The following is a 16,520-nucleotide window of genomic DNA, read 5'->3' as shown; positions in this document are numbered from 1 at the left end:
TATAGTACAAGCATTCAGGAATGTAATTGTAGAAACTACTAGGCTTTTCATACAAACTAAGAGATAATAAGAATGAATACTCGATTAATACTTGCATTCATATTCATGTAAATTAAGAGCTAATTTTCCATAAGAAATAATGGAATCGGTGTAGGTTGTATGCAAGAGTCAAAGCTGATGCAAGACAGTGATCTCCCAAATGAGAGACAATTTATAGATGTTTTACATGTAAAATATGTATCAAGTTCTTTAGGTATGTCAGACCACAAACAGAAGATGGGCTTTTCTCCAAAAGTGCCTCTTACCCATAGCAATTCTCAGCCTTGTCCTTGGGTTTTTACAAGATTATGAAATGGGATGATCTGTATTTCTATTTATTATTTTTAATATTTTGATGTCATTTTACAGGGATTTTATATACGATACACTTATATAGAAGGGAAGGAAGAATCCTGTTGTTATCAAGACAGCTGATGCAGATAAGATTTTAAAAAAAGCTAGATTAACAGCAGACACAGTTAACTAACTCTGCAGCCCACATATTCAGTCTTTCCCATGTGGATATCCCTTTGCTCATCTCACCAGGTGTTGCTGTCCATCAAGAAGCTCAATGTCTTTTTTTTAGTTTGGTCTCTATACTTGAGCAGTAATAAACTTGAATACTTCATTTGGAATATCAAGTGTGGTCTTACAATTGCCTTATACAGTAGGATTATGACATCTCCAACTCTACAAGCAAATATACAATAAATCATTAATAGAAACCATTGGTCTTGTTTACTGCCTGTCTGCACTGCTTGTAGAGCTTCATGTGGAGAAACCCACCAGGTGTGTTTTGGGGTTGCTATTCCTCCAAGTATAAGACAGTACATTTTGCTGCATAAAGTCATAGCTAAAGTAAACTAAGTCATCCTGAAGAAGCACTGCTGGTGCTGATTATTAACTGATCTTGACATCATCTGCAAATTTAGGCATTGCATCCTGTATCCCTTTGCAATATAATTTCAGAAAACACAAACAACAATGGTCCCTTGAGGAACCTTTACTTTTCGTGTTTGCCCAATCTGAAGACTAACCATTAATCGCAACCCCGTGATCCATCTAAGGATTTTTCCTGGGTTCCGACCTATAGAGTAACCTCTCATGTCAAATGCTTTGCTGAAATCAAAATTGTTTTATCAGGTTGCTTAAACACGATTCTTCCTTTACAAAACAATAATAATTTTTTCTTCCAAATTCCATTTCTATTCAAATGATCCAGTATTACACTCTTGATCATTGATTACATAAATTTCCCTATCACTGTAGTCAGAATTCACTACACCATTATGTACTGGTGACACTGGCATTTTTCCAATTCAAGGGAATTTCTCCTGAGTGCAGAGATGTCCTCATAATTAATCTTAATGGTTCAATGCATTCTGTAATAAATAATCTGAAATTTCAATATCACTAATTTCGTGCTTTCTGTCTTCACTCACACAGCTTCTCATCACTATTATTGGCCTTTGTCTGTAAACATCAATGCAATGTACTTGTTCAATTTGTTTGTAATATCAGCTGTATTAGTTAAGACTTCAATACGCCCATCATAAAAGGATCCAATCTGATTTGTTCTTCTCTTTTTAGTATTCACATATATAAAAAGCTCCTTGTCCCCATTCTTTGCTCTCTTAGCCCAGCAATTTCTCATAATCTCCCTCTGCCAATCTTTTCTGTCACACTATTACAGATCAAATTGTAGCTGCATTAGGCTAATATTTTATGCTGCTCTGTAACTGTCCCATCCCATCTTTATCTGCTCTATTAAACTAGCTAGCTCATTATTTATGTACCTTGGAATCCTTCTTGTACTATATTTTTTTGAAATAGTAGTAGTAGTAGTGGCATGTGATGCAAGAAAGCAAGTGTGTATGAGCTTATGCAGCATCAGCCAAAAAAAAAAAAAAAAAATATCACACCATTCCCTCCAAATACTTGTCCAGTTCCTCCTTAAATTTATTCAACCTATCAACTTCCACAACAACAAATGTCGAAGTGTGCACACTGCCTGACAACTTTATCAATTACAATATAAACAATTTGAAGTTGTTGCCTTCATATATTCATTGCTCTATGTAGAATGAGAGGACAGTTATTACAATAAACCCAAACAGTTCCAACAACTAAATAAATTGGCTACAGTTCAGATTTCTGTGTGGAACTCAGTCTATGGGGATGGATTTTTGGTTTAGGATAAGTTTATAACTCTACCGTGGGAGAACAAACTGTGCTGCAGCAGATACCAAGCTATGCCAACAGAGACCCTGTTGTATCACAGAAACCTACCACTACCTCAGCACAGTTTGGTCTACGATGGTAGAGTTATAAACTTTTGTTTAGTTTATTATTTTCTTAACGTCCAGACTGTACTGGGGGGGGGGGGGTTCAAAAAAGATTTGCATTCATCCAGAAGTAGTTGTGATAACAGGTTGAAACAAACCCATGTATTACACTTTTTTAACATAAAGACAAAATGACATTTTTGCTGCCTCTCAATACACTTCTGCAGGCCAGTTTTGTAGAAGTGCTCTGTCCTTCAAACCACTACTTAGCAGCAGAAATCACCTCATTATTAGCAGCGAAGCGTTTCCCTCAAAGAAAGGACTTCAGGGCAGAAAAGAGGAAGAAATCCGAGTGTGCAACATTCAGAGAATAAGCAGGATGTGGCGATATTTCAAACCACATTTGTGGGCACACCTCACTGCAACATGTGAGAAATGTGCAGGGGCATTATCGTGGAGAAGGCACACACCTTTTGGCAGCTTTCCCCATTTTTTTTCTTTAATAGCAACATGTAGCTTTATGAGTAAGTTGTAATAATACTTTGCCATCACAGTATAGCCCTTTTGAAGGTAATCTGTTAGTATTATACCATGCTGATCCCAAAAAACTGACAGCATCACCTTGCTAGCACTTGGTTGCACTTTGCCTTTTTGTGGGTGGTGACTGCATGATTCCATTGTTTTGATATTTATTTAGTTTCAGGATCATAGTGATGGATCCAAGTTTCATCCATGGTGACCAGCCATAAAAAAAACTCCTTTTGACTTTCCTGACATATCAGCAACAATTCACATACACATTGTGTCCTTTCCTTCTTCTTGTAAGGGATCACAAGTCTTCGAGCCCATCTAGTAGACACTTTACTTATATGCAACTGTTGATAGATTATCTTCTCCATAGACCCAACAGTAATTTGTAGCTCTGCAGCTAGTTCTTTGATGCTAATAATCTTCCAGAATTAATGCTTCAATTTTTGCAAAAATCTATTTTGTTACAGAGATGTAATAAAAAAGATCATGAGATTTCTTCACCATGAACTAAGTTTCTTCCACATTTGAATTGTTTATACCAATGTGCAACAATGGTATAAACAATTCAAATGGTATAAACAATCCTGAGCAGTCTTCTCCAAAAAAAGTAACCATTTCTTTGTGGATTTTTTTGGAAGTTTTCCTTTGCAGAAATGGGAACCGAATTACTGATCTGTATTCCACTTTGTCCATTGTGACACTTCACCTTCACTTCATTCAGCACTGCACAGAAAAAAAAAAAAAAAAAAAAGAATTTCCAGATCAAAACCAAAATTGTGTGGTTGCTATAGAGATTTAAAGGTATCAAAAAAAAAAATTCATCTTTCCATCACAACTACTTATACAGGTGAATACAATTTTTTACCCTCCCCCATATTGGGGACATCCACTGATACTTTGAATATTTAATGACACTGATGAATATTAAAAGCAACTTATAGCTAGACAACAAATTTTGGTCATTCATGGTAATACCACGGAAGGCCAAACTGTGCTGCAAGCGATACCAAGCTATGCCAACAGAGATGCTATTGTACTACTACTACCTCATCACAATTGAATTTTCCAGATAGAGTTATAAACTTATCCTAACCTAAAAAATCCAAGCCTGAAGACAGATTTCAAAAACAGAAATCTGAAATGTAGCCAATTTATTTGATTGTTGGGACTATTTGGGTGTATTGTGATAATTGTCCTCTCAATAGTACTAATTAAATAGTTTATGTAATTTCACGTGGTAAAGTGTCATTACTAAACCCACTTAGTAGTAATTCCATTTGTTATGCAAAATATACCAATCAATCTATTTTCAAGAAGTTATTGTCTCTCTTCTTTTAAAAAAGATGTAATATGAACAAAAGCACCTGCTCATTTTTTAATCCTCATTTTCTAACTCCATGTTTTTTTTTTCACCTCATTTAAACTTTTCATTTTAGGTATAACAAACAAACAAACAAACAAAAATAAATAAATAAATAAATTTAAAAAAATCCAACTTATTATTAAAGGAATCAGTAAATCTAGCTTACCACACTTTGAAGTAGTCTTCCTAATGCTTTCTTCCATAATTTGGTTTTCTTTACAATATCTTTGCACTGCAAAAACAGATATTCAAATTGAAGAAGAAAAATTTCAACAATACATTAAATTACTATAGTGATATTATTATTAAAATTTTGAAAGTCTACAAATGAATATTCAGGGTATTCATCGAAGGCATATTAATCACATGGCAACAATAATACTACCAGAGCTGAAAAATTCTAAATATACAGGGTGTCTCAAAAATACACTGCATAACTTCAGGAATGAGTTCCTCATATGTAGACAATAAAAATATATCAACATAGTTCCAAAAATACTTGGTTTCCGAGTTTTGGTCTGTCTATGACACTTAACTGTTCACATCACCTTATAGTAATTGTTCAAAATGTTCCACCTTCTGCCTGAATACAGACCTCACATCGACGTTTCATGGACTCGTGAAGACGATACCAAATTCCTGGAGTGTTTCGTATTGTCTCACAACCTGCCACAATTCGATTGTAGAGAGTTTCCACACCAGCTACCAGAGTCAAATACACCAATGACTTCAAATGGCCCCACAAGAAGAAATCTAGTTGGTTTAAATCAGTGAGCGTGGAGGCCAGGCAGTTGGTCCACCGCTACCTATCCACTGACTGGGAAACCTTCGATTCAGGTAACTGCAGGCTAGGTGGCTGAAATGCTTGTTGACAAATGATCAGTGGCGTGTCTTCCAAGAAATCAGGCATGTTGTTTTCCAGAAAGTTTCTCTATGCCTGCCCTGTAAGTTTGTTTGGAAGTACATGGGGCCCAAATAACTTATCACCAAAAACACCCACCCAGATGTTGAGGCTGAACTGCTGTTGGTGATGTGATGGAAGAATTGCATGTGCGTTTTCCTCAGCCCATACAAGCTGATTGTGAAAGTTTGGGATTCTGTCTCATGTGAACTGTGCTTCATCTGTGAATATCACTAAGGCAGGAAAGTGAAGAGTTGTACCACACTGCTGCAAGAACCACTGGCAGAACATTACTCACACAGGGTAATCGTCTGGTGACAAGGCCTGTACCCGTTGCAGATGGTAAGGATACAGTTGATGTTTTCGCAACACTCTCCAAATAGTCAAATGTTGAACAGCCAGTTGCATTGCTATTCTGTGTGAGCTGATTCCAGGAGTGGCATGCACAGCATCCAAAATCTCCTCCTCTACTTCAGGAGTCTTAGATCTTGGTTATCCTCTGTCAGCAGCACGAGGTGCAAAGGTCCCATGTTCATAAAGGTGGCGATGGATACCTGATACCTTCAAACGTTTTCCTGTCTGGACATCTTCATTCTGGGAACCTTTCGTGGTACAAACGACGAGCGTCCAGAGCATTGCCGTCCGCCAAACCGTACATAAAGTGCATATCCACTTGCTCCTGATTTGAGTACATGGTCGGAATGGAAAACCACTAGATTCTGTCAGTACCTTGTGATGAAGGAAATCACCTGCGGGAGATAAGACATTCCAGTTAATAACTCTGGAACCAAGCATTTCCGGAACTATGTTGATATAAAATGTTTTTATTGTCTACATATGAGGAACTAATTCCTGAAGTTATGCCATGTATTTTTGAGACACCCTGTATATTCAACAATGTTAGATATATATCATTTAAAGAAGGCGTAAGCAACTTTTTGCACCAGCAGGTTTTGATTTCCACCTTCATAATGTGGAATGCCACAAAAAAAAAAAAAAAAAAACATGAGCACTTTATTATATAAATAAAATTGTTGTTGCATTTTATCTGATTTCATGATATCAGTTACACAATTATTTTATTTGGGCACAGAATATTCATAATGTTTTTCAGGGACAAAACAGGAAACAAAATTAAAAAAAAAAACAAATAAGATTATTACCTGATATAGAATAGTATAATGATATATGAAAAAGTAATAAAATACATTTTTATTTACAATTTTTTCAGTTAAAAAATTAAAAGTTATCATTCTCTATACATTTGAATTTTTAGTTAATCAAAATGAGTAAATGGGCAGTATTTAGTTTATTGGTCAAATTCTCTGAGGTCTGTTGATCCCTCATGTAAAGGAAAAGTCATGCTGAAAGATTTACTATGCCCTCTGTGTAATTCAATGTAATTAACTAACAGTAGTTTTGTCACTTTGGAGGAGCAAGGAGTGGCAAAGCCACTCCCTGCTCCTCCAAAATGATATCAAGCAGCATATGTCGAAGTTGAATGGTTATGGATGCCACAGAGGTTGATTATAAAGGTGAAAAATAAGGTTCCAGTTCAGTGATTATTTATTTATTTAATAGTACACAAATTTTTTGGCTGTAAGCCTTAAGTTTGTGGCCTATTCTAACTCAGTCAGAACTTTTGTATATTTTAAAAAAACACACCTCTGAATCCCATTTGATATAATGCATGAAAGTAAAGAATTTAAAATTATTAACTAGAAATAGTGAAGGTGCACTTTAGCATCGCAGATTGTTAGTTTCCTAAAATCCAATTTTAACATTAAAATAACAAAGTCAGAACCTTCTAATGGGAAGTTTTCACATCTCTATCGCCATGCCGACTGTGGCTAATAGGTTCGAAGGCAGTAATTTAAATGATGAAAGGAACATTGGGGAATTGCTTTGGATAGATGTCATTATTTGATTCTCTGATTGAAAGCAATACATTTTAAATTCCATAGTTCTGAAAAATTAATCAGTAATCAAACATATAATAGAATCACTTGGGAATACTTTTGCCTATATCAAGAAATAATCCCGATGTGGTTTCTGCCCAAATTTTAGGTCTGAAAACATGATTCCATGATATACAAGTACCACCCTTCATACAAATGTTTCATTGAAGAGCTAGGCCTAATGGTAAGTCCTGAAGTGATTACTGTGTTAGACATCTTTTTAAATCATCTAGTCAACTATTTAATTCTGGATAGAATGGGATGGGGTTCAGTCAGAAACTTACTAAAGAAAGATAATGGAAAGCCATCTTTACTGATAAAATACCATAAAACCATATATCAATGCAAGTCTTTCTTAATGATAAAAAATGATATTTAATGATACTAAATACAAATATGTCAACTCAAACGAAATAAACCTAATCATGACAAAAAAAAAAAAAAAAAAACGGGGGGGGGAGAGTGGAAATCATCAAATCCTGAAACTGACATAATTATTGAAGGGAGGTGCTACATCAGTTCTTAAATTAAAGTGCCAAACATTATTTTCTTATAATGTCCTTAAAATGAACATATATAAGTGTGTGATCATAATGGATTCAAAAGTGAAATGTGTGTGCATTGAGTTTTGTGTGAAGAGTGGAAAAACTCACCGTGGAAATCCTCCAGATGTTAATAACTGCATTTGGTGATGCTTGTTTAAGTAAGGCTGCCATTTATCACTGGAAGAAATGTTTCCGAAATAACCAAGAAACTGTTGAAGATGACAAGGTTAAGATCAACCTTCAAATTCAGGCAATAACTGAAAAAGCTGCTAAAGTATGTGAAAAAAATTCAATCTGATTGGCAATTAACCATGCAAAAAATTATTGATTAACTTAACATGCCAGGTAACCTCAGCACGTGTCAATTATCAGCAGATATTTTTTTCAAGGTTGTTGAACGATAACCAAATGTTCACCATCAAGGACTGCATGAGGAGCTGAAATGTTTTTTAGAGTGCTTCTGAACTAAAAGCATCACTCCACCCCTAATACTATGCTGTACTTTCTATACACATATAATTACCATATTAAAATTCTGCATTCTCAAATATCAGAGTAACACACAATGTTTCTGTTATGCCTATAACGTCAGCACATAATGACTTAACCAATAATTCAAAGTCATCAAATTTATTTACTATACTTCTATCATTAAGATACAAGCAAGTAATGACTGAGAGGAAAGTAGAAGAGAAACAGTTGAAGCTAAAAGTAAATAAGGCACTTGGGCTAATGGAATCTATCCAGTTATATTAAAAGCAGCAGCAAAAGAGGTTAGTAAATATCTCTCCTATTCACAAAGGGGAGTGATCAAAGGATGAAGTATAAGCTTCACTTCTGTTCCAGGGAAAATAAAAGTCAGTGTATAAAGAAGTACTGCAGGATCATCTTGACAGAATGCAGTTATGTGGAAATCGGTGAGGATTTGTTAAGAAGAGATCATGTCTAACCAATCTGATGCAAGACTGCTGCACAAATTGACGCATTGTAACATTGGGGACAAGCTATTGCTATGGACAAAAGGAAAGCCGATTATAATTATAAATGGCCACTGAATCCTGGGAGACTAACCTAAATGAGGCTTCCAGAATAGCCTGTATATCCCCCAAACCTAGTAGTTTACCAAACCAATAACACTCACTTGAGCATCTGCAAATATTCTTGCACACCTTGTATTCATATATAAAAGATTCAACTCTATCAAAAACATTCCTATTTGTAATTCTTAATAAAATTCGTATCTCACCAGTCTTGCACATTCTTGCACATTTTTCATCTGTATAAAAAAACAGTTCCTTTTGTTAACAAGTGCAAGCTATACTGAGAAAAAAATTTTACTCTTTGCACAGTTTCTCCAGGTCCAAAATGATTGACAAGGACTCTTGTTATGTACTACCTATTAGCATGCTTGGGAAAATTCCAGACACCAGAGGCCCATGCTCACCAGCATGGTGAGCATGGGTTTGGCACACCTAGGGTCCTGAGCTGGATATCATCATTCTTCTCTTTCTTGGTGATTCCCTTCTATTTCTGACTCTTGTTTTCTCTCTCTCTCACAAAAGCCCCAGGCTTCCTTGCACCATATGGCTAATTATAATAATAATCAATGACAACTGCACTACAATGTCATTAACTGTTGTTCTTGGCAGACACACTCTGGTCCTGTTTCACATATCCTTATTGCAAAAAATATTCCTTGTTTTCCTGACAATTGATCTGTTAATAATGTGTTACCTCCTGTGAGACCACTGCATTTTGTTCTCAGTGATCCCTTCATGCAGCCAGATGCATTAGGGGACGTTCTAGCACTGAAGCAGATAGAAGAGTGTTTGATGAGCCTTCTGGTTTAATTACTTCTAGAGCAACTACCCCTTTTTTCAGAAAACCAAACTGCCACACACAAACTTCCTATTATCTTATATGTAGCAATAAAATTCAAATTACTGTTTTTATGGTACTGGGCTTATCGTGTGTGTTCACAGGTAATTTGCACTTTGTGTGGGCTGAAAAACCAGAAATAACTTATAGGAGAAATGGATAAACTCGAAGGATCTTAACCATATGGTATATTCAAATGATGGGTAGCTAAAATATGGATTTGTGTGGTACTTCTTAAGGAGAGATGTGTACATAGGGTAAGTGAGCCAATCCATCTACATGAAATTTGGTACAAAGGTCCACAAGTGAACTGATGGAGGGGACGATGGTATCAGAACTAGGCCCAAAACCTTCCCAGGAATTAGAAGATATATAGGGAAAATGTTCTGAGAGTAGTTGCATTTCAAAAAAATGGGAAACACATGCTACGGACACACCTTAAATAACTTCAAAGGTGTATTGGAGTGTGACATTTAGTCTTAGCCACATACACAGTAATTTAGGAGTATCATCAATAAAATGAGCGAATTCAAACTCCTGGTTAGGACAACTAATGCTGGTAAAACAAGGCTAAAATAAACATGGTGCCACCCAGAAACAGGAGATAATGAGTTTCGCTATGATATATACAAGATATTTAGGAAGGAAGGATAGAGAAGATAGAAGGGGAGGTGGGGACATGCTTCTTATCAAATGCAGCCTGAGCCAACAAAAACATTTTTGGATTCAAGCAGGTATGCATACCAATACAGAATCTGTGTCTGTGAGTTAACTGTAAGCAAAGTTATAATGGAAGTGATTGTAATCTACAGTGAAGAAGATTGTGAAGATTATGATCAGTCTCTACATGCAAATAGGATTGTTAAGAAAATGTGAATGTATTATTATTATAGGAAATTTCAGTTTTTCTAATAAATTAGAACAAGTGGGTAGGAAACTCACAAGTCGATCAAAAATTTTTAAATCAAGTAAATAATTTTTATTTGTAACAGCAAGTTAGGAGAAAGTACCAGGGGCAGGAATATTCTAAACCTGATTATTGCCTATGAATCGGATGACATTATAGGGCTGGCAGTAGAGTTCTTTCTATGCTGCACACAGGGAACCCTTCTGCCAGCCATGCACCTGAGGGTTTTACATACAGTGCAACCTGGATATAACGCAGGTGTGAAGTAACAACTTTAATACCTGTATTATAAGTGAAGTGCATTATAGCCAAAAAAATTTTGGATTTGTGTTTTTTAACATAAATACACTTTACTTAGTAAATAAATAAGTTATTTACTAATGTTGAGTATACAGACTAAAAGATCAAGTATTAAAGGTTATATCATTGCCTTTACATTTTACTAATACATATTATGGTTTACATTTTATGCATCCGTTCTGAAATAGTCATTGAATTAGATGACATTATAGGTTCAATGTAATTTAGTTTGCTGGAACTGATGACAGGGTTTTTTTCAGTACATAATTCTTAATAGTTGTCAGATGCAATAAATGAAGATGCTCACTATCACTCTGATGTTCTAACCAAGCCATCACCTCATTAATGTTTTCATGCACTTTGTTAATTTCTGGTGCCTTTCCCTTACACAAGTCATCCACAACTATCTTCTGACACCCGCTGTGTTACTGGCCTTCTGTTTGTCAATTGTATATTCACAGAGGCTGCAAACTCTTCCTCATGCACTGGCATATCTGCTTCAATATTGTGTGTGAATGCAGCCATAGTGTTGTGCCAGAGTACAAACAAGAAATAGATTACACAGCAGGGTCACTTAGATGTGCTAAAGCACTTTTAAGTGACAGAGAGTTAGATCTTCATATATTTTTTCAAAATCAGAAATCTTCAGAAGACAGGAGTGTAAAAAATCTAAAACAAGAATCATCTACCTCAACTAGTAGTGTAATTAAAAATGAATGAATCTTTCATGTAAATAATTCTGTGTGTGGATTTTAATTATTACTAGTAATTTAAGTTACAGGGAATCCTCGTTATCCGAGGATAATTGGTTCCAGAAAATTCTACTTAAAACAAATCCACTTAAAACGGGGACCAAATTTTCATAATGTTTATTATTTAAATAAAACTAAATGCAACTTAGGCATAATATTTTAAGAGTTTAAGAATCTATATCCAGTGCTTTTTTTTGGGATGGTACGTAACGGTACGGCATACCGGCACCTTTATTAACCGTATTCGTGTGACATTTCGATGCTGTACATTTTGAAATTTGTGATATTCCGTAAATTTTTTCACACATTTACCTACTTTTCAAATAAGCTTATTTATTTAACTAAATTTGCATTTTTCACTGTCTATATTAAGATATTTTCTACATTAGCATTAGTAGAGGCATTTGATGCAAGAAAGCAAGCTTATGCAGCATCAGCCCAAAAAATAAAATAAAATAAATAAATAAAAAATAACCACTTCCACTTCACCCCTCTGTTCGTTCGAAATACCTGTCCAGCTGAGCCTTAAACTTATTTAGGCTATCAACTTCCACGACAAGGGATGGAAGTCTATTCCACCAACCAACCACCTGCTGGCTAAAGGCAAATTTCCTCACGTCTATCCTACATCTGTCTTTTCTCAATTTGAATTTATGCCCTCTCAGGTGATTATTCTGAACAAGAGGAAGAATCCCATCAGCATTGAGCATACTCAAACCATTCAGGGCTTTATACACCTCTATCAGATCACCTCGCCGGTGCCTAGTCTCCAGACACTGTAATTTGCAAAACTTAAGCCTTTCTTCGTAAGAGCACCCCTTTGTTCCATTCACTAATCTTGTTGCCCTTCTCTGTACTAGTTCCAGCAGCTCTACATCCTTCTTCAAATGAGGCCTCCAGACTTGTATACAGTACTCTAGGTGTGGCCTGACCATTGCCTTGTACAAGGGAATAATCACCTCCTTATCCCTGCTAGAAAAATTCCTATATATCATTGACAACACACCATGAGCTACTCTTGCAGCCCGTCTGCACTGCTCAGAGAACTTCATATCTGCCTGCACAACCACCCCCAGGTCCCTTTCATTCTCTACCACTGTCAGTGTAGTACCACACATTTGTCACCTCTCAGCACATCTGCTCAACCTTTCCAGATCCTGTTGCAGCAGCATAGTGTGAGTAGTGTCCTTGACAACCCTGCCTACCTTTGTATCGTCTGCAAACTTTGACATTAAGCTTGATATACCCTCATCAATATCATTTATGAATACAGAAAACGATAATGGACCCAACACTGAACCCCGAGGGACTCCACTAATAACATTAGTCCACGACGAGCAGTGTCCATTGATTACCGCTCTCTGTCTTCTCCCCCTCAGCCACCCCTTTTTCTACAGCAGCAATTTGCCTCCAATGCCACACTGCTCCAATTTGTGCAGCAGTCTTCCATGTGCAACAGTATCAAAAGCCTTTCTAAGATCCAAGTATATAATATCAAAGTTATTCCCTGCATCCAGTTCCTTTGTGACTGCATCATAATATCCAATCAAATTGGTCAGGCATGACTTCCCCTTAACAAAACCATGCTGTGTCCGAGCTATAGCTGAAGTCTTGTCTAAATGATCCTGCAGTGCTTCTTTAACTAGTGCCTCCATTAATTTTCCTAGAACAGAAGTTGAACTCACAGGTCTATAATTACTTGTGTCAGCCTTTGATCCTCCTTTGTGAATTGGGGTGTCATTTGAACATCTCCAGTCTGTGGGTACCTCCCCTGAGTCCAAGGAAGCTCTCATAATTATGGCTAAGGGTTTGCTTACTTCCTTTGCTGTCTCCTTTAATATAACTGGATAGATCCCATCCACCCCGGGTGCCTTTCTTGTGTTTATCTTCAATAATTTCTCCTCCACTTTACTCTCAGTTATTACAAGATTCTCTAGCTTACTGCTAGAGTTGAATACACCTCTGGCTTTCCCCTCGCTAAATAACTCCTCATGTGTGAATGTCGATGCAAAATATTCATTTAGTTTGTTAGCTACCTGAGCAGGATAATCAACATTTTACCCATCGATATCAAGTGGACCAATCTGATTCATCTCCTTCCTTCTAGAGTTTACATAAGTAAAGAACTCTTTGCTGTTTTTCTTTGCATCCCTTGCCAAAGATTTCTTGTAATCTGCCTTCGCCTGCCTAACATCCTCTGTAACTTGGTTACAGATCAACTTGTATCTATCATAGGCTTCTGTGTCATGTGTTAATTTGTATGTATCCCATGCATGTTTCTTCTCTGCCATATGCCTCATCAGTTCATCTGACATCCATTTAGGCCGAAACCTTGAACAATATTTCTTAGTTGGTTTGTAAAGCCTAGTAGCTTCCAAGATAAGTTCTTTGAATGCTTCCCATTTTGCATTGGCTGTTGGTAACATCATCAGTTGGTCCCACTGTATAGAATTTAAATACTGTCTCAGTCCATCATAGTCGCCTTTACGAAAGCAATAACCCTTCCCTTTACCCCTAATGGTAGTTACCTCTTTGAGTAAATCCCACTTCAGCACACTGTAATCACTGCCACCTAGTGGTTCATTTATCTGCAGATTCTTAATGCATGAAGAATCACTGCTGATAATCAAATCAAGAGTATTCCTCCCTCTAGTTGCCTCCCGAACATGCTGATGTAGAAAACAATCATCCAATAAATCCACAAAAGCCTTGCTTTTAAAAGCAAATTTAAAACTATTAAAATAGTTTCCATTGAGCGAATAAAATTTTCATATAACGAACGGCTTAGGAGAGACTTAACTGGGTATGCACTGTTCACACTTCTGGCCTCAGGCAACTTAGGAAATTAGTGCTGCTGCTAAGCAAGAATTGAGAGAGCTAAAGGGATTATCATTCTTCAACTTAGGGGTACCTGGTAAAACCGATCCGAACACCTGCCCCACATACGGAGAAGTTGCGCTGGTCAACAGTGAACAAATCAAGAGGTATTCCCAACGGGCTCTGGCTCACCTTCTACTGCAGTGGCGTCTAACCTTTTCCAGTACAGGTGCCATATTCAAAGTTAGATTTTTTTGGGGACCACACTGAGTGATTTGAGAAAAATTAGTACGTTACATTTTCCATATCTTGTTACATGTAAAAGGAAGTTTCTGTTTTCATGTTACTGTTTTTTATTTTCAGGCTATATATAAAAAATGCAAATTCCCAATACTTTTATGTGTAACAAATTATGTCACTAATTTATATATCAGATTTTATTAAAATCATAAAAATGACTTTCTTTTGTTTTTCAAAAAAAAAAATACCTTACTTTTGCTTTTAAATGCTCACTTTAGAAAATTTACAACCCCAAAAGGATCACTGCTTAAGATGAATATAAGGTGAATAAATAAAAGCAATGATGAATCTAAAATTGAAAATATTCGAAAATTTTCTTAAGTACAATACAAGATTACATTTACTAAACAAAACATTTAATAAGAATTTTTTAATTTTTCGATAATTAAAAAAATTTAAAATGCTGTATTCAGTTTCCGCGGGGCCGTAGGTTGGACACCACTGTGAATCAAGTGTAAGCGCCCCGTTTGAGAATTAGGAGAGTGATTTAATTTTACTTCGACAAATAATCATCTATTGCTTGGCGGAAGTGTGTTATCCACATTTTTCCATAAATTTTTCCTATCTCTGTTTACATGGTCACAGTAGCTGAATATCCGAATGACAATTACATTTTAGACAGTTAAAAAAAATAATAAAAAAAAAGAAAAAATTCTAATTTAAGAACTACTGACAATATCAATGACGAGAGAAGGAAAATGAGGAAAACGAAGGTATTAAACCTTTGAAATGTGAAAATTTGGCATTTGACGAAAATGAAGTTAGAAAATTGTCAATTAGGCTTCAATTAAATGAAAGAGATACAATTCGTGGATTTCGAGAATACCTAATCGAAAAGACAGTTTCGGAAAAATTGAAGAGCATTTGATGAATGCTCTTGAGTATGATTCCAATTTCATCGAGTGAATATGAACAAGGATTTTCACAAATGAATCATGATCGTCAGCCCAACCAGAGCTTCATTGATGACAAAAACAATTTCTTCATTTCTATTTTCTTAAAATTGTAGGCCCACCGGTGACACACTTTGATCCAGAAAATATGTCAATTGGTGGCTGCTTCGGAAACGTCATTCATCAACAGGCACAAATAGTAAGAAAAGAAGTGTGTTGGATGAGAACTCAATGAAAATTTGGAATATTCTATAAAAACTTTATTATGAAATTATTTTTACTTATTACTTATTTTTTATATACTTGAATAATAAATTTATGCTTAATAAACTGTGTTAATATACTTAATTTGTTGTTCTTATTCCCAAAACATTACTATAAGTAAAAATATCAGGAAATACTTTTTTAGAGTACTGTAATTTTCATGTCCTTTTAATTTTTCCTGATAGCAAAGAATGAGTACCCGGCACCTATTTTTTTTTACAAAAAAAGCAGTCTATATCTATATAATATCGGTGTAGATACACTATAGACAACTCTTAAAGAAAAACTACAGTAGTAGTGTGAAAGGCATCATTTCATCTGCATCTCATATTGCACTCATCCTTCACAACGAGTTGCCCATGTATTGCACTACCTCAAATAAGTAATGCTTCACTAACAGAGAAGACTATTGTTACTTATTCTTGGTGAGCACCACCACCCAGACGGCACCGTTTCAAGGCTTGTTGGCTTTTCATCGGTGGGTGAAAAGCCGATGAAAAGCCAACCGGCTTTGAAACGATGCTGTCTGAGTGGTGGTACTCACCAAGAATAAGTAACAATAGTCTTCTCTATTAGTGAAGCGTTACTTATCCGAGGTAGTGCAATACTTGGTAACTCATTGTGAAGGATGGGGAAGTTTTGCCTGTTTGGGGGATTTGTGAGCGATTTTAGTTCAGTGAGTGAGTGGGACTAACTGTTCTTTTTTCGACGGCATTTCTTCCTCTTCTACTATCACTTTCCTACATCTTTTTGCTTTCCTAAGTCTAATAGGAACAGTATGTGGATA

At 36.0% G+C, this 16,520-nt stretch overlaps 1 protein-coding gene across 1 annotated transcript in view; it reads right to left on the bottom strand.

The window, feature by feature from the left end:
- Positions 1–16,520, bottom strand: part of LOC150089139 (RING finger and transmembrane domain-containing protein 2-like) — a 147,562-nt gene that overhangs the window by 24,000 nt on the left and 107,042 nt on the right. Inside the window, exon 8 of the mRNA XM_090390346.1 lies at positions 4,385–4,450. Within this exon, the coding sequence (XP_090246472.1) occupies positions 4,385–4,450 (66 nt within the window). The remainder of the gene's footprint in view (positions 1–4,384; positions 4,451–16,520) is intronic.

The sequence above is a fragment of the Mastigoproctus giganteus genome, chromosome 2 (genome assembly GCF_048544385.1).
Source record: "Mastigoproctus giganteus isolate SK-2022 chromosome 2, ASM4854438v1, whole genome shotgun sequence".
NCBI classification, from domain to species: domain Eukaryota; kingdom Metazoa; phylum Arthropoda; class Arachnida; order Uropygi; family Thelyphonidae; genus Mastigoproctus; species Mastigoproctus giganteus.
This window is presented reverse-complemented; position numbering and strand designations above follow the sequence as displayed.